The sequence below is a fragment of the Rhinolophus sinicus genome, chromosome 3 (assembly GCF_057876585.1).
Source record: "Rhinolophus sinicus isolate RSI-liver-muscle chromosome 3, RSI-T2T, whole genome shotgun sequence".
NCBI classification, from domain to species: Eukaryota; Metazoa; Chordata; class Mammalia; order Chiroptera; family Rhinolophidae; genus Rhinolophus; species Rhinolophus sinicus.
This window is the reverse complement of record NC_142503.1, coordinates 9416846-9435912: the sequence shown is the minus strand read 5'-3', so window position 1 is coordinate 9435912 and position 19067 is coordinate 9416846. Positions and strand designations below refer to the sequence as shown.

General features: G+C 47.1%; 1 protein-coding gene across 3 annotated transcripts in view; it reads right to left on the bottom strand.

Annotated features, from left to right (window-relative positions):
- The window catches only part of TRIO (trio Rho guanine nucleotide exchange factor), a 322955-nt gene that overhangs the window by 216401 nt on the left and 87487 nt on the right, over window positions 1–19067 (bottom strand). For all 3 annotated transcript variants that reach the window (XM_074329065.2, XM_074329063.2, XM_074329064.2), the window contains exon 2: window positions 74–148. In XM_074329065.2, the coding sequence (XP_074185166.2) occupies window positions 74–148 (75 nt within the window). The remainder of the gene's footprint in view (window positions 1–73; window positions 149–19067) is intronic.

Below are 19067 nucleotides of genomic sequence, written 5' to 3'. Positions count from 1 at the left end.
GTATTTCACACCCTGTTACTGTGTCAGAAGCAGTCAGACGAACAATAAAGCAGATTAGAAAGTTAAACTTTACCTGAAAGGTATGCAACTTTTTCCTTTAAAATTGGCAAAACATCCATAGCTTTCATTTCATCGTTTTTTCGAAAACCTGAAATACAGAAAGAGAAAACAAAATTACTGGGTTGCTTGAGTGACAGTTAATTTCTTAACCATTCTATCCAATGCCAAAACAGGAGCTTTCTCCATGCCCATTAAATCAACTCCAGAAATATCATCATTTGAAAACATTTGACTTCTACGAAGGAAAGTCTCTGATCACAGAGACTAATATCAAACAGTGATTTGCACACAGACCCAGACGCTACTGTACCGAGCAGGCGCTCAGCCATTTTTCACAACAAAAATCCAGTCCCAAAAAGACAAGATATGAAATAAGTCCAGATCATTTCAAAAAAAAATCTTCATTTTAATCTTGTAGATTACTGTAAATACTGGCAAATAAAGCAGCAACATTGTTTTTGAAAAACTGCTATGTGTGGCACACTAAAACCTCTAGGGGGAGCTCAATGCCTCATCTTACCAGACTTCAGAGTGGTTAAAAATAAAACAGTGGCAGGGAGGAGAGAAGGGATTATAAATAGCTGGGGACCAGCCACGGCTCCCTCTCGTGCCACCCTTCCAGGCTTTCTGGGCCATGCCCCCTGGAGGAATGTCACTGGGTAATGTGGCAAGATGGCCCAGTCCTGCCTGCTTCAGAGAGCAGCCAAAGCCCTCTTCTCACTGCAAACCAACTCTCCCCACACCCCTCAGTCACCTTAGAAGGCCAAGTAGAAATCTTGCAGCAGGCAATTCAGCCCAAGCCAACATCCATCTAGCAAAAGGAATTATTGCAGCCCAAACATGTCTAGCCCCAGCTCACCAGGCCGAATGCCCACATGAGAGTTTGGGGTCAAAAATGTTCATACTCATAATAACACCTCAGGCTATTTCTCTTGGCGGCCTCTCACAGAGGTCGTCTAGGTTCGGGGAAGCTGGCGATACTCATCAAAATTAGTAACTATCATTGGCATAGCACTCCCTAGAAAAAATAGGGGACTGCTGTTTGTTTTTCTGTTTGTTTTTGCCAAAATAGTACAAGAAAAGCATCCCAAACGTTAGCGTGGTAACACAACCAATGAAAGCGTAGACCTGGAATTACAAAGTAAATGAATGGAGCTTGAGTAGCTCCTATTGGACCAGCCCTGGCACAAACCAAATGCACAAAACACAGCTATCTCCAGGCACTGCAGAGTCATCAAAAGCCGGGAGACACACCTGGGAAAGGGGAGCGATTGTGTGCACATCCCCTAGGGGGCTTTCAGCCTGAGGACGGGCCCAGTCTAAGCCACATGGAGCTGCTAAAACAAGAACCAGGACACAGCTCGGGGCGACCTCAGCAGCTGAAATGGAAAAATCGTGAAAAGAAGAAGGAGAGCCCCAAATTCGAGTATAAGCATCGCCCAAACCTCAGGCAAGCTCCAAGCAGCTTAAGCTCTTAACTGAGGATAAAGACCTGACCAAGGTTTGAGTGGCTGCTGACAGCAGAGTCTGGAGCTCGAGTCCATCCAAATGAGTCGCCTGCTAACGCAAGCCAGCAGATAAAAATCAGCACCTTTGGGAGGAATATAACACAACCCAGTGTCTACAGCACATCACTCACAGAAGTAAAGAATGACTAAATTAGTGGTGCGATTTGATTTTTTTAAGTAAACCTCTCCTGCCCATAGAGCATCGTATATACTAAGGACCCAGTGTAACGGGTTAATGGCACTGACAATCACCAGAGACTCCGCACAAAGACAACAAAGGCAGAAAACACGTCTGTTGAGGACCCTGAGCTCCAGGAGGCATAGTGGCACTTCCCAGCAGGTCGTGAAAGGGCTCAACGCAACCCAGGCTGCCAGTTCCCGGGCCATATTGCTTTCCAATATGCCACGCTTTGTGCTGGCGACCTACCAAACCTGTAAAGCAGTGGCTATTTATAAAAGGCAAAACAAGAGCCAAGAGTTCTGCAGTGTCATCTTTAAGGTTCCTTCAGCTCTTGAATGAATGCAATCTAGTCTCAGCAATTCATTGCCAGCCATTGGGTAATTCACTGAACATGTCTACAAAGATTGATGACATCCCAGTTCCACCTGAGGGAACTCTGATGACAGGAGACCCCATGCCAGCGCTCAAGGAGATGTGTTTATAGGTACCCACAGAATGGAAAGTTCTATAAGCAGCACCAAGGGCTATGGGACCCAGGCAAACGTGGGGGGCAGATCAAATGTGAGAAATGCTAGTAAGCCTTAGCTATAGATGCCAACCCTCAGGGATTTGAAGAGGATTCCCCTTCCATTGGCAGCAAAGAAAAGGCATGCTGCCTTCCATTCCCACAGCCTGTGCCCACAGCTGCCCTGGCCAGGACACAGCACCTGCAAAGAGGGCTGTGTGACGTCAGTAATAGTTCCAAAGCATTCCTGACAACGCCTGCTAACTCTGTGAACCACTCCTTTACTAACACCCTTGCTGGAGTGAAGGCTGGAACCCCAGGCCGCCCCACAGGAGAGCATCATACTGACGAGAAAAGAAGGCGAAGAAGACAGAACTCAACACTGGGCAGCTCCATCTCCTCATCCCAGTATGAGCCACAGTCTCAGGCCTATGCAGCTTTAGTTCCTTAAAACGGTGGTTCCGTTAGCCTGTCAGTTCCAGAATTATTACCCTAAATTAAATAAGATTCAGTCTTTCTAGAAGAGGAAAGGCACATGAATCAACGGCTAAATTGGTGTTGAAATGCAGTACACTTCTTTTGTGATGGACGTACATGTCCAAACACGGACTAGAATAGAAATTCTAAACAGTTTTACCACGATATTTATGTTGAGTATGTCACAGGAAAAGAAATATTTTATTAAAATTGTCAATTAAAACTTTTAAAACAGAAAAGAGTATGGGGGTGGGGGGGAAGCAGAAATAAAAAAACTAACCCACAAAGAAACTGAGTCTGTGGCTGTAATGGAGATCACCTAAGCATTATTTTTAATCTCGTTTCCATTTTTAAAAACACACCCAACAAGCAAAAGACTTAAGTATGCATATATACTAAAGCTAGATTAAACACATCGTGTAACTTTCAATTAGAAGCAGGAAGAACTCAGCCGTGAAATAGCCTCAGATCAAAAAGGCAGATTCTGTTCCATGCCCTCAAGAGCTATTTATGAAATGTGTGTGACGGTAAAAAAATTACAAAGAAATGGCCTCTGTGCTGTTCCAGTGATTCTAGATTACACTGCAGATAAGACAACTGCCACCGTCTCCTTTCCTCGCACATTAAAAGATCTAGCGTGGGTGGTTGCTAAACTTTTGGAACAACCGGATATGCTCAGCCCATCCCAGGAAGCACACACCTCTCCTGCCACACTCTGGGTCTTGGGAGGAAGGAACATCCAACACCACCTGGGACTGATGCTTCTGAGACCCCGGACCCCATCTCCATGCTACAGAGCAGGAGCCCACAGCAGTTTTACTTCTAAGTGTCATCCAGGGAGTTTGAAAATGCCACTAATAGGTGGAAGGGGGTACCACAAAGAGAAATTTGGTAAAATTAGGAGTGGGAGGGCAGAAAAAGAAGAGCAACTTGAAAGGTGATAACTAACACAGAGGTAAATGGCCAAAGTCAGAGGACACCTAGTTGTACCCATTGTGTGAATTACTGTAGAGCTTAGAGTGAAGTGTGTGGAAAGATGGACTGGATTCTTACTGCAATTTAAAGTACACTTAGCCAAAGTGAATTTTATTGAAATGCTAACTTCAGGAGACAGTGAGCGCAGCCCAGAACACAGTCAGCCCAGGGTCACCCCCAGGGGCACAGGCTGTTTCCCCTGGGGGTTGGGGGGCGACCTAAAAGGCAAGCAAGTGCTCTTTCAAACTAAGTCCACAAGGAATCTGAGCAGAATGTTCCCATGATAACGTTTGCCGTTACCCTAAGATCTTGAGATTAATATTTGTTGAACGCCACTGGGGGAAAAGGCTTTGGGTTAAAACTCAGAGCTTCTCATCGTTAACATAAATGTGCAGCCGGTACTTGACAATTTCCTTTGCTCTTTCCAGTTTCAAGCCAACACAAATACCGCCTTTTTCTAAAACAACTGAATTTGAAGATTTAGAGGTTTTAATACATTCATTTTTAAAATCTCAACTCCAAGTTTCAACACGATATTCCTTAACCAAAATTGATTCTGTTATCATCACCTTTTAAATTCCTATGTGGTTCAGCAGCTTGTCCACCTGAGATAAATTTTAAACCCCGGCTCCCAAACTGCTCATATTTCTTTAAATGATAAGCATTACGTTGACTATCAAGAGGTTACTTTTTCTTTCTCTAGATCAGCCTGCTAGTCAAAGGATGGCTGTTCTGTTCCCTGGTGTAGCCCAGCTATCCAGGCAGGGTCAATCACGTGGGATGGATGGACGGACCTCCCCAGCTTCTGCCCCTGAACCCCTGTTCAAGTACCCCGATGTTCCTCAGCACTTTCTATTTTAGGCTGTGAAATATAAGCTTGGTGTTGTCAGATGGCTACCCTCTAGTACGATCTGTATTTATAAGGAGGAAAATTAACCTCTGTGCCCTGGGAGGAAATATTCCACAAGTTACCATCCAACAATGGAGAATGTTTTAGCTGAATCAATGGTCTGAAACTTCAGCTATCTAATACCTCACTGGTCAAATCAATTTCTCATTTTTATCCTGAGACTCTGCAAGGAGATGCTGTATTGTTACTGGTGACAGATACCTCCTGAAGCGAGGTATGTTGACCAGAATGCTCACTCCCTTGGTCACTCCCTTGTCACTTCCTGGGTATTAGATTTAAAAAAAAAAAATTACAAACAAATAGAAAAAGAACAAAAAGCCCCCAAGTTTTTCTGTTTAAGAAGAAAAAAACAGCGCCACAGAAATATGGTCACAATGAGTAAAAGCTTTTATGCAGCACATTATTCTAAAAGTTTGTGTTTTTTTACACTGTGGTTAAAAAATTTAAGATGAAATAAATCAAATGAATTTAAAAAATGAATCAAATTTAAAAATTGTAATCTAAACCACAGTTTAATTTTTTAACCTCAAATTTCTCTCTGATATTAGTAATTTGAAATCTTACATAATCCTCAAAAGGAAGTAGTCATATGAGGCTTTTAGTAAAAAGTATTAGGAAAAAGCAGTTATATCCTGATCATTTGAGCTGAACAAAATGACTGGAGCCTCGCTCTGGGCTGTCTCATGGGCCTTTCTCCTTTGAAGACAATCCATCAAACCAACTGTGCTCCTCCATCCATTCCAGAGACGCTGTGCAGCGATCTCACGTTGGCATTTATTAAATGGGAAAATCGAAAGTGGGAGAAACTGAAAACAAAAATCCTATACTTAATAAAAACACAGGGTGAATCAGTACTAAAACAGTGTTGCTATATAGAGCAGCATTTGAAACAACAAAAAACAGCATTAAACAGTAAGCTGGAGGGTTGCTATCAGTCCTAAGTCTTGGTGGTAATTACCGAATTTTACTCTTCAGTTTATTTCGGGGAAACGCGGGCGCACGCACCCCGCACACAAAGAGCAGGTGACAAATCTCTGCGCTAGTGGCGCCGCGCACGCGCAGGCACGACTGGCGGTGACGTCACCCTTTCCAGGCCGGCGCCGCGTCCCGACTCCCGGACCTGCCTCCGCAGCGCCTGCAGCATCAGTCACAGGCCACGGGGAGCGGGCGCGCAGCCATTCAGCCGCTGCTGCGTAGGAAGGAAGCATTTTAACTCGCCTGGGTCCTCTCTGAAAATGGTTAAGGGGCAAAGGTACAAGGCATCAGTATCTTTTTACTAACATGGAATAAAATCAAAACCTAGAATGCGATGCTTACATCATTTTTACATGAATACATAACTACAATCCACATGTATCCAATGTTTATAAAACGCACAGAAAGTGAATTAAGTACTTGGGCTACACAGGAAAATGAACGGGGTGTCATAACCCAGCATTACGATTTTTATTTATAACCTTTATGGTTATAATAACTGTCAAACTGGTTAATTATTCCCTCACAAAATTTCAGAATAGCCAGTAACATCATACCTTTAAGGAAGAAAAAGCAACATAAGTTTGATTGATTCAAGGGAGCTAAGGGGATTTCAACTTAAAATAGCTGTGGTTTTTAATGTCCTGAGCACAAATCACAGAGGACAAACCAAAATCACCAAAAAGACCACAACAAAATACGTCTTAAACTATAACATGTATTTCAATGTAGATAAAACAATCTGTATAATTTTTAACAATTAATGATTTAATTATGTATTAACTATGCATTAGAAGTTAATTAAAAGCATAACTCAAACCAGGGGAAGGGAATATTTCAACAGCCAAAAAAGGAGTCGTTTTATAAAAGGTATTCTACCTTCTTACAAGCTCATAAATCAAAAAAGGGCCAGGTGCCCGGATGTACCATTCATCTCTGTATCCCCAGGGACCAAGGCTAAGCACAGAGAAAACTTATCCTCATGTTTGCCTAATGCCAAAAAGAAGGAACACATCTACGTGTGTGTGTGTGTGTGTGTGTGTGAGCGCGCACGCCTGTACAGCTTGTGAGGAGGTGACACTGGGCAAAGCTCACCCAGCCTCCAGTCTGGGACCCTGGTTGTCCCATGCTAAGCTATACACATACACATACATATACGTGAATACATACAGTTCTGTGATAACAACCTACTCCAAAGAAGATATGCTACACGTAAGAACCAGCTTCCCAGCAAAGCTGTTTAGAAACTTAATTTGTATCAAATGAACCACAGTGATACAACTAATACAACTCCATCAAATGATTTGATTGCTAGCAAATCAACCCAAGCTCAATGCTAAAAGAAACACTGTTTATAATCATTACATCAAACATTTCATATGTTAGCACCCTCGCCCTCTATCAACTAAGAAAAAATTCTAATGCCCACAAATATTTTTAGTGCAGATCACAACCATATTTTGGAAACTAAAGCTATATTGTAATTCTCCTCCCTTTCCTTTACATAAATATCTTTTTAATTATAATTATGTAACGTGCAGAAAGGTTTCCAAGTACAGAGGAACAGTATAGATTACTGACATTAAAACTCTCTCCGTGTACACAGATTTGCCCTGCACTGAGAAAGAAGGGTGCTTGAACATAAACTGTAATCTAGGTCCTTAGTGAACTCAGTCTATTTGGGAAAGCAACACACGTGTGGTCAGTTCTGTGGTAGAGATACTTGGTATGGAAAACCCAGGGCCAGAGGGATCCGAATAGCAGCCATCCTAGAAGATGTAAAACCTGTGGGGGAGACTATCCTGGTGGGTCTTGACTGCCCAGCAGTGAACGGTCAGTACTAGAACCAAGGGGCATCATGAAGAAGAGGGCTCCTGGTGCCTGTGGTACTGCCGTCTCCACCTACATGTAACCCTGCGCTCACCCTGACCCCCCTAAACCTCCTCCCCCTGTGTGGGTCCCAGTGCAGCACCTGGCCCCACCAAGCATCCACCCTACGGCCAAACCAAGAAGCCGGGTTTCTCCCTGCCCTCCACCCTCTCATGCACCCCTGTGCCCTCCATGACTTAAATGGAGCGCCATGTCTGTCTGCCCCCACTGGACAGCCTCGCCCTCATGTGGGGTATTCCCGCCATCTCCTAATGGATGTTCATGACTCTCTCTGACCCATCCTGCCATCTCCTAATGGATGTTCATGACTCTCTCTGACCCATCCTGCCCCTCTCCCTAAACACACATTCCATCATTTTACTCCCCTAAAACTCTCTATGCTTCTCAGTGCCCTTAAATAAAGCCCAAACTCCCTGACAAAACAGTGTCCCTCATGATGAGTCTGCTTACCTCTGCAGCCTTGCTCGTTCCCATTCATTACCCTCTCTCCAAGAATTCTAATCACCTGCAGGTAACACACCCCCTTGCTCACTACTGAACTTCCACCCACCCACACTGCTCTCCAGCAGCCTAAACACCCCCTCCCTCACCTCCCAACATGCACCCGTGCACCCACACACTTACACTCACAGACACTCATCTTCCCAACTCCGGAAAGAGCAGACTCACGCTCTCTGTGATGCCCTCCCGAGTCCCCCATTGCTGGGGGGACCGCCCATGCTGGACTCCCACAGCACCCCGCACCCCTAACACGCTGCACGCTGTCTAAATACAAGAAGGCAAGCTCCTTGAGGGAAGGGACTGCACTGTCTTACTGTATGGTTCCGACGGCTGCCTGGCAGAGCGCCTTGGCACACGGACGGATTCACTCCCAGCCACTTAAACGCTGAGGTACATATGCTTCAAGCATTGGGCGAGTTCAGTGGAGTTTTGAGCAAAGTATGCATCTCACCACCGTTAGCAACAGCTCAAAGCAAGCACCCTCCCCGCACGCTCATTTGGAGGGGCCTAAGGTGATCAGGTCACTAGTTCTCTGTGCAGTGCATTCGGGGACCAGTGTGTAACATTGCATTTACATATGCTTAATCTGGATTTTAAAGAAGGAAAAGTTTACTTTAGGATTTTTACAATGGAATTAAAACGTATTTTCTGCCCCAGCCACCCCCCAAATTAATTAGTTAATTAATTCTAAAAAGCATCCCTGATGGGAAGAGCAGGCTGGGCTTTGGGAGAAGAGCTGGCTTCTCGCCCCCCCACCCCCCAAAGGACACCTAAAGGAATGCAGAAACAATGTTTAACTGAAGAACTGAACAGTTATTTCCGTTTGGATTTAATTCCAACATAAACTCACTAGAAAGACATATCTTTAATAACATCAAAGAATTTGGCAGAACTTTCTACCAGTCAGTCCTTTGATAACGCTTAGAATTGCGTATTTAATTGCTTGGCATTCACAGGGGACATATTTACACCCGGTGCTCTCTTAAGTCCTAGATATTGGCCCCCTAAATGGCATGTTCCTGATTTTAAGAAGTTTATAATCTACAACAAAATAAAACACACAAGAGACCAACAGTGGGCCTTAACAATGTACAGAGGTAGCTCGGTTTTCTAACGTAATCCGTTCTGAAAGACCATTCAAGTTCTGAAATGTTCGAAAACTGAGGCACGGTTTCCCCATAAAGTAATGCAAAATGGATTAATGCGTTCCAGACCTTTAAAATCAACACCTAAAACTGCAGATTTAGCATGAATTTTACTATCTAATGATACCATAGATCCATAAAATTGACGGCGTTTGTAAACTGAAATGTTCATCAACGGAGATGTTTGAAAACTGAGGTACCACTGTATATACAACAAGCAAAGTCTGATGGCCAAATAAATGTCCTGCAAATACATGTACTATTATTTATAAAAGAGATGCAGATACTGATGTGATTAATTAGACAAATCCACCTCAAAATGTTACTTTTGTCACTGAAATTTCGTTTCCATCACTGGCACTAAAGTCCTTGACATAAAAAGGGTGTTCCAGACCCCTTTGAAGGGTTGAGGAACCCTTGCTGCAGAGGTTAAACCACAAGGCATAGAAGTGAGTAATCATATAAATAACATGTCTGAAGATTAACACTGTGATGTTTTAATCAGTAGAAACCACTGGACAGCTTACGGACAGCTTCTCTGCCTAAGTTTTTCAGTTCACCTACTTTGCTTTGACAGTTTTCTTCTTCTTTTCCTGAATGTATCAGAAACATATCTGAAATACAGCATGAAACATCGGATGCCTGCGGACCCCAAGGAGCAAGCATGGTCTTGTCTTTTAGATGTTTACTGACCAGCAGGAGACAGAGCCTGGAACAGTATTCCCGAATTCTAGGAGGAGCAGGCAATTCTGTCACCGCCAAGTTAGGACAACTCAAAAACTAGTGGCGCTGTGTCACTTGCTTGGTTTCAGGCTGGACGGCAAGTCCGTCTACAGTTAAGTTAGAAATTTTCTTCCAGATTCTCTATCTGGCAGAACAAGATCTGACTGGTCAACAAGTGTGTTGGGCCTGAGGCCGTGCTGCTGGGAGAAGGGCCAGCCTGAGTCTGCTGTCAGGTAATGTGACACCACTGAGGGCGACCTCTGCCTTCAGGACTCACTGGCTGTTAAGGTTAAAGGAGCCTCTTCTGCGTGTAACTCAGGTTGCTGGTGTCCTGCCTCACCTCATTTCCCAGCAGGGGGAAAAAAACAAAACATAACTTCCAGTGAAAGGAGCCCTATCATTTACCTTCCTGCTGAATTCCTAATAAGAAACTTAAGAAACTACAAAGCGGGCTGAGAAAAGTAATGTATCTGCTAATGTGAAAAACACAAAGACAAGAGAAATTCGTCTGCATTCTCCACCTACCTCCCGTCCCACCTCCTTTACCTCAGATTCCCTTCTGCACACACACAGAAGTGGATTCTTTAAATTCTGGTGGAAAATGTATTTATTAAGCCAAATAATTTAGATAAAAAACAACTTTTGACATAAAAATGGATTAATGTGAATTGACTCATCTTCCACTGAGCATTTCTATGCACATTCGCTGATGAAGACGAGAAGGTGCAAATTCACACATAAGGGGACAGAAGTGTCTGAGAGGGCGGCAGCCTCGGGCAGGGGTAGGGAAGCCTGCCCAGTCGTGCTGGGGAGCGGTGACCTTGAGATAACCAGCCGGCAGCCTCTCCCTTGATTCAAGGTCGAGGTGGGAGGTCACAGAGCAGAAGCCAGCACAGGCTCCGCAGGACATCTAACTCATTATCCCACTGGGGACAGCGCTGACTGCCAGGGGCTGAGCTGACAGGTGTCAGCTGGGCCAGTGCTGAGGTCACAGGGCCTCCTCCTGCTTGTCATGGGGACCCGAAGGGCAGGGGGAGAGGCAGACGCAGGCCGAGTGCTGACACTCAAAGCTGTATGAGCGCGTGGAGGCTGGGCATCTGTTTTACTTTCTCCAATCCCCTAATTGCTCAGTCAGTGTCTTATCTACCAGAAAGCCCAGGGAACCTTTTTTTCCCAAAGTAACTCAGATAGAAATGCAAACGGCCACAGGAGAGGGACATGTAAAAGGCGTGGGACTCACTCTCCAGCTGCCGCACCTGCACAGAGGCCTAAATTCACCTGCCGCCCAGGTGCTTATGACGCAGAGGAGACAACAGGGTTACAAGCAACTTCCTTCCCAGGGAGACAGGCCCCAGACACAGGAGGTGTGGAGAGGAATTCACCCTTCACTTCCGCTAGCCCTGCATGAGAGGGACAGAGTCCCAACTCTAAACAAAACTTTCTGTCCGGGCCCAAGTGTCTAGTGAGGAGCTAGGGCTGGCCCCTGGCTGCCTGGTCAGGGGGGAAACCGTGGGCAGGGGGGCGCTGAGCGTCCCTGCACCTGTCTCCCAGCTGTGAAATGGGTCCCGATAAAACTACTCACAGAACTGACTAAAAACAGCACCTAGGACACCCACTATTATTACCATTGACATTTGAGGAAGCAGCTTATTCTTAGATGTTCACATGTGATAAGTGCTTTAAATAAATGTATTTGGGGAAATTTTGCCCATTTACCTGCAATTACTGCATTCTATAAAGAGATGCATCCTGGTTCAAAAATACAAAACAATAGAACTGAGACATGTAGTTATTGTCAAAAGCCACACACACACACACACACACATACACACACACACACAAAATAGACTTTTTTTCAATAGCAACAATCATGATAAGATTAACCTTGGCAATTTCCTTCTCCCGGGACTGACTATAAATAATTTAAGGAACTCAAAGGCAATTGAAAAGTCAGAACACTCTTCTGCCTAAGAGTTTTCAGCAGTTTATCCTGCCCGCCTTGTCACACTCCCCCTAACTCCAGGGCACCCCCCTTGCACCTGAGCGTTCCTGAGGTCCTGCTTAGCCTGTTTCTATCTGTGGAAAGAGGCAAATCAGGACACAATTAGAAATGAAAATGGATGAACCAAAACAAAAAGTCACCTAAAGAGAGCAAATTTTGTTGGAAGAGCTCACACCTCCTCTCACTAAAATGGTGGCAGCAAAATCTTTAGTCACCTCAGAAGTGCTCTCTTTCTGACATCTTTTCACTTTACGCCCGTTGTCAGAAGCCTGTCCACTGGTGTAAGAATTCCTCTTCTCCGCCTTGAAGGGAGAAGCGGGTAGGGACTACAGGCAGCTTTGCCAGCCAGGAGGCGGGCTTGCTGGCGACCCCTGGATCTGGGGGAGACCCCACGATGTGCTGGTGCGGTGCCCGGAGGGCAAAGGGCAGCTCCCACGCCCAGGCCCCCACCTGCAGGAGCCCTGCCTCCGGGAGGTCTGCAACCCACAGAAGGAGGGCACTCTACCCCTGCAAAGCTACCTGCTCGGGCCTGAGGCCAGAAGGCAGACCATCCTCTCCCTCCATCCTCACTGCCAGCTCCAGTCTCTCTTTTTAATGATCGTCTCTCATTTTAATAGATGATCAAGAACAAACAGGATTTCCCCTCTCTGCCCAGACAAGTGACGAAATAGACAGCTAGCTGTGCCGTTCCGAAAGATGCTGCCTTGGTACAGACACTGCCCACGGCTGCCACACCTGCAGCCCGCTCCGCTGAAGGCAGAACTCATTCGAAAATAAGTTCTAAACGTGATGAAAAATCACACTAAGTTTTCCTCTTCATTTCCTGCAAAAGCCAGCCCAGATGCTTCTGTGAAAGCTCACAGCATGACATCAGTCACTCTGCAATGGCACCACCTCAAAACCTCAGAACAGGAGGACAGGTGGGTACTCTTATAGTAAATAACTTCTAAGGGCCTTGATGGCTTTAAATACTCAATTACTCACTTTACGGTCCAACAAAACTGCTTTTAAATCAGTTTCTCTGATTCTTTCAGCTACTAAAATGAAAGCCCAGGCCAAACAGACCTGACTTAGAAGAGCACGCCACCTGGTCTGCAGGGGGTGTGTTGTGTGTGTGATGTGCACGTGTGTGAAATCACCAGCCTGTTTAAGAACCAGCACACAGCCAACGCCATGCCTGCTGGTAACCACCGCCTGGCTCCAGACATAACCACTGGGCGTACGTAGCTTTTCTTGATAGTTGTGCCATTTGTGAATCTATTGCTACACGATACAGCTTCATGTGCTTGTCTGTGAGCTTCACATGAGTGGAATCATACCACACGCGTTCTCTCGTGACGTGTCCTGTGTGGGTGGCTAATGCACGCTCACGTGCATGCCGGCTCCGTGCTCTGCCTGTGCCGCAGACGTGTTCACAGATATCTGCTCTGTCCCCCATTTCTGCTGTCATAAAGTGCTGCTGCTGTGACACACGCACCCCAGAACACACGCCCAGAGCCCCTCCAGGCCGAGGAATGTGCCTGCGGGAGAAACTGCTGGGTCAGTTTACACACCCTCTTCAAGCTGAAGCGGAAATGCCAAATCGTTTTCCCTAGTGGCTGTGCTCCATCCACATCCTCTCTACAGCCTGTGTTGTCTGTCACATGCGTCTATGTGTTTTCTGTTTTAAGAAGCAACCATTTGGTACCTTTCATCAAAATCAGTCGAAGAAGAAACAAAAACATTAATGGGCAAGAGGTTAGTTTGAAATTAATTTGGGTTCTAACCTCTCTGAGCTAATAGAATAGTAAAGCAGATTTTCACGTGTCATCCTGAAAGTTTGAGACTGAAAGAACAGGATCCCCCAGATGTTTCCCCTTCTATTTCTATCTCAAACGAATTCCTCTAATAGTTCCTCCTATTTAAGATTCCTTAGGAGGAACTGCCAAAAAGGAACTGCCGTGGAGACCTGCGTAGAAACTCCGCTCCAACCTCTAAACGGCCTGTGTTCCAAAACTTTGTAACACAGTTTAAAAATCCACTGTTACTCGATCTCAGGAATGGATTTTCCCACAGAAATAATGCGCTAGGTTGGTCTTAGGGTCTCAGGGGCTCCCAGAAAAGCCCAGTTAACACAAATAACCCATCTACACTACTGGTGTGGGTTAGGGCAGGGACGGGGAGGGGGCGGAGTGAAGACCCCAAGTACAACCCTTCCTGCCCCTCTCCGGGGACGATGGGCGCAGGCAGGGGGCAGGGACACGGCCCCGGCCCTCACCATCCTCCTTCCCCAGGCTCCTCCCGCGTGGGCCTACCAGACCTCTGAGGGAGCGAGCAGCTCTCAGGTTTTGTGGGTACTTCCTGTCATCCATCCTATCCACATAACATCTAGATGTCTAATATGGGTACTTACCATATTAAAAATTAAAACTGAGAAAATTTAAAAGATTAATCTCTTAAAAAATAATAATAGTTTTGGGAACGTACAGAGGGATAGTGGATGGGGGGAGGGGGGTTCACACAGTGTGAGGGATATAAATGATAAACGTCTAAGTTTTGCTTTGTCTTGTGCACCTGAAACTAATTTAAAAAAAATAATAATAATAATAATAATAAAGCCATTACATGTCAACAGTAATATTTTCTATTTAAAATATCTGTATTTTCCCCAAATCAGAGGACTGGCACTGTTTTACACTTTGGAGACTGGCTTGAACGTCTGGCTTCATAGAACACACCAATTTCCTCACAGCTGTTGTGAAGTCACATGCCAGGCAGCCACGAGCAAGCACCACTGCACACTTGGGTAAGAATGAGGGGAAAGGTAAGACTCTGCAGCAGGTCCCCAAATAACACCGTTTCATCACAACAGTAATGCGATGCCATAGGAAAGCATCTCACCACTGGAGTTAGCTTTAACTCACAGAGCTCCTGTAAAGTTCTTGGGGGGCCCAAGGGACCCTGGAACCACAGTTGGGAGAATCACCACCCTAAAGCAATGCCCTTCAAATGTTTTTGCTCAAGAACCCCATCAGCAAAGAATTCTCCCACACATCCCCAAATATAAGCTGTAAATGTACTCTTGAACTAGACTATTACATACCCCCAAATAGACATTTGAAAACAAGCTATAAACAAGTCTCTGTAAAAAGCTGTTGATACTTCCTTCCACACTCACACTCAGGAGGTCACCACGCACACACACCCTTAGGCAAAGGCAGAGCTGGAATCAGTACTTCCTACTCTTCAGCAAAGTTCCTGGGAGCCACCACTGAACACAGGGAGATGACAGGGAAAAGTGCGTCAGTGACCAGCCATCGTGCTGACAGAGAGGGCGTTTCCTTGATCAAACGAACGGCCACTCGTCATTCCGAGGCCAGGCTCCCCAGTGAGGGGAAGGGTAGCAGTGCATATGGCTGCACCCCAAGTCCAGGAGCACAGTGTGCAGGCCAGTCCTGCAGGACTCTGCCAGGGGTCAGCTGCCCTACTGTGCGCCTGTCCCGACCCCACCCCACAATGAGCTTGGCAGAAGCAGGGAAGGCTCACACCTGTCCAGGCGCAGAACCCTCGCCTCTCTGCCCCCCTGCATTGTACCAGGGACTGTCCTGGTTCACAAAATGACATAAAAACCGACACTGGCTCAGACACAGGCCAGTGTCAGTGGAGTAACTCAGACCTGGAAAGGGCAGTTTTAAAGGAGTGTTTAAGGAACAGCTTAATTGTTTCTTCAGCCTCCTCTCATCTACCCTTCCTGTGGGAGGCGGCAACAGAAAGTGAAGGGTGCGCCTTGGAACAGCCCCTACGTCAAAAACAGGTGAGCCCCTCGGTGACGCAGGTGAGGCCACCTAAAGAACCCGAGCTGCAGCAGGCTAGTGATGGATACGCGAATCCGTTCAAGTCCCCGAGGAGAAGGTGGGCCAAGGGCAGGCCATCCAGGGAGGAGCTGGGCTCTGGGGAGGCAGCGGCGGGGGAGGTGGTGACAAAGGACGAGAGGTAGAATGACCACAAATGGAAAAGCAATTAGGTGTGTCCACAGGCGTGATGGAAAAGCCATGGCCCTGACGTACTGAAAATGTCTCCAAACAGCCTTGCACAAAAGATGCTTAATTTTTAATGAGACAAAATCTTGAACAAGACACAAAATCACCACAACTGTGTATGAAGTCAGAAACTGACCTTGACCTTCTCCTTTTGTAAACAAGTATGAACAAAGCCAAACTGGTATTTATTTTTATTTCGGTGTCTTATTTTACAGGATCTGATTAAGGCTAAGGATACAATGGCTGGGGAAGGGAATGTTTTAAAGGTTGGCTCCTTCAGAGTCCTGTGCTAAGGCGTCACTGTCATCTCACGAGTCGGTCGAGTGGGGTCAGGTGCCTGGTGGACCATCCCCAAAAATAAGACCATGTTCCCAGTGAAGAGAGGCACCGCTGGCTGTGGCTGTGCCCAAACCCCTGATCTCCCTCAAGACCCCGACCTCAGCTGACCCTCTCTGCTGACTGTCACCTCTTACTTCATCAAGAAAAGCCCGGCTGTAAGATACTAACTCACTTGATTTTCTCCCCTTCCATATCCAAACACCTCTACTGCGAAATCTCTTCTGACTATAGAGAAGAAACAGGCGCAGTCTTTTCTCGAAAAACCTCCCTCTGAAACCATGGCTCCTGCTGGCACCTGCTGCATCTATAATTAGGCCGCTCCCACCCCTCACGCCTTCCCCCTGCAGACGGATTCCAAGCCCCAGCGGCCCACTGCCCCACTGCAGGGACAGTCCACACTGCGAGGATTCAAAGAGGTGACACGTGTCGAGCACCAAAATCTGCTCAGCAATGGTGCTCTGTAAATATCAGCTCAGCAAGTAAAAGGTCACCACACCTGTGTTCCCTGCCACCGAGGCCTGAGCCTGTACCGTCCACAGGAAGAAAGCAAGGCCTTGTCAGAGAGGCCACCCCAGCCTGAGGTGCGGCGAGGCTGCATGGCGGCCACCAAGGGAGGAAAGGGCCAAGCATGACGGCTGTGAAGACGGTGGCACCCATCTCCCATCACCTCCATCTCCAAGTCCTCCGAATAATAAGGCACTTTCAGAATGTGGGATTAAGATGCTGTGAGTTTATTTATACAGGAGTTAAGCTGTCACCTAACATGCAGCACATAAATGCTGATCAAAATCAGTGCTGGCACAGCCTAACAGTACGTTCTCCAGAGACAGGGGCCCCCCACAGCCAAGGAAACCGTGCAAATCCTTCACAATTACAGGCAGCAGCACGCAGCCACTGCAGTGACATCACCCAGCCTTGGTGTCATAAGCCTCAGTGGCCAGGGACTCACACACCCAGGGACTCTTAACTGACAAGAGAATCACCAGGGCCGGCTACAGAGAAGGACGTCTCCAAACCTAGTCTTTCCTTTAAAGAAAATAAAAAGAATCACTGTGATCAGATGCAAAGGGGCCCCTAGCCAGGCTGTCTGTGTGGCAAACCTCCCGGCCACATTGCCCTCCCGTGACAGTGCGTTTCAGATGCTGTGGGCGAATCTAATAAGTAAATGCAGGGACGTGCTTCCCCCAGGGCTGAGCAAGGAAGGGCAGCGAACCCTGCAGCGATGGCGGGGCTGCTGCTCCTGCCCTGCTCAACGGGACCCAGGGAGGAAGGACGGCCCAGAGGCAGCCCGTGTGGCACTTAGAAAGGACGTGCTTCTACGAACATGCAGCTGAACGCGGGCAGCCTCCCCTTCAGCCTCTCGAGTGCAGGCTCAGGTGAGCGGCTGTCAGAACTCCCGAGAAAGCAGTGGAAGGAAGGAAAAAGCCGAGCTTTGAGCAGTTCACCCTCTAATAACTAGGCAAGCGGTTGCTAGTGGCAACAGAGCGTCCACCACCACCACCACCCTCCCCCGTTTTAAATGTATGCGCTCACACAGCCAGCATGGCTCTCCACAATATACTACCCTGGTCACTTTTCTGCAAAAAAGTCACCCGTGGAGCGCGAGGGCACACGCCTGTAGGCACAGGTGTCCACACAAAGCCTTGCGAGGGGCAGCGAGAGGAACGTGGTGAATTCCAAGCGCACAGCCCTGAGCTGACAGAGCGCTGGCAGCGCAGACAGTGTGAAGACAGTGACGGCATGCTGGCCACGTGGCCGAGGGGACGGATTGCATCATCGGCTTTGTGCTCAGAGGGGCTGCAGGAGAAGCTGCTGCACCCTGGTTCACGCACCACGCGGGGCTCGGCGGCCGTTTCTGCTGGGGACAAGCGCCCTTATTTCCCCTTTGTGTCAAAAATAAAACACGCCCCAAAGATGATAAAAGTCGAGCAGCGTGGATTCTCTAACAAACTCATAGTCCTGGTTTCCCGGTGCCTTCCCCAGCACACAGTTTCGTAACAGGATAATTCCTTAAACTGTGAAGGGAAAAGACTAGGTCATCTTATGAACGAGGTAAGAAAATCGGCAGAACATCCACTCATTCTGGATCTACTCGGGCCTTCCGTTCTGTGCGAGGTGGCATATTACCGATTGGCACAGGTCGCAGCTTTTCTCCCACCCTAAGAGGGAGCTGCTCTGGGCCAGCGTCAGAGAGCTGAGCCCACACGTCTCTAAACAGCTCTCAGGTAGGGCTGTCACCTGGCCTGAACTCTGTTCTGCTCATTTTTAAATGATTCTAGTAAACAAGGAAGCCAATCGGCTCAGAATGACACTAGCACCAAGGACCCTGCTCACACAATGCGTCCTGTGAGCAAGCGCCTGCCCTTCAGTCACAATGAACCTCACCCTCGGCCGTGTAACAGCCTCTGTGCCCAGGGGACTGTCCAGCTGCTGACCTTGACACATGCAAATGAAACGTACACCAAGGAACCAACAAGCCTGAAGCACAGGAACACATTCTCCGTCAGCACTTCCCTCAGGAATTACTGCTCAGGAAGTTCAGCCACAGTAACGATGAGGGTGTCCGCCTGGTAACACCACCTTTGTAAATGGCCTTGGCCTGGACTGAAGGGCAGTCAGCAAAGAGCAGCCTCCCCACAGGCGCCGTGTCATCTGCTTCATGACAAGGCCAGTCACCCCCATGTTTAGTTAGGATGGTTCCGGAACCCAGAACACAACTAAGTCAGCAATGATTTCCCACCTTTCCCTTTCCAAAGTCCACTTGAGCAACAAGACGCCATCTGCACTGGTCGGCTCACTTCCGCTGCGCTCTTCCATGGACAAGCCACACGGCCACGTCTGAGAACACAGGTCAGCC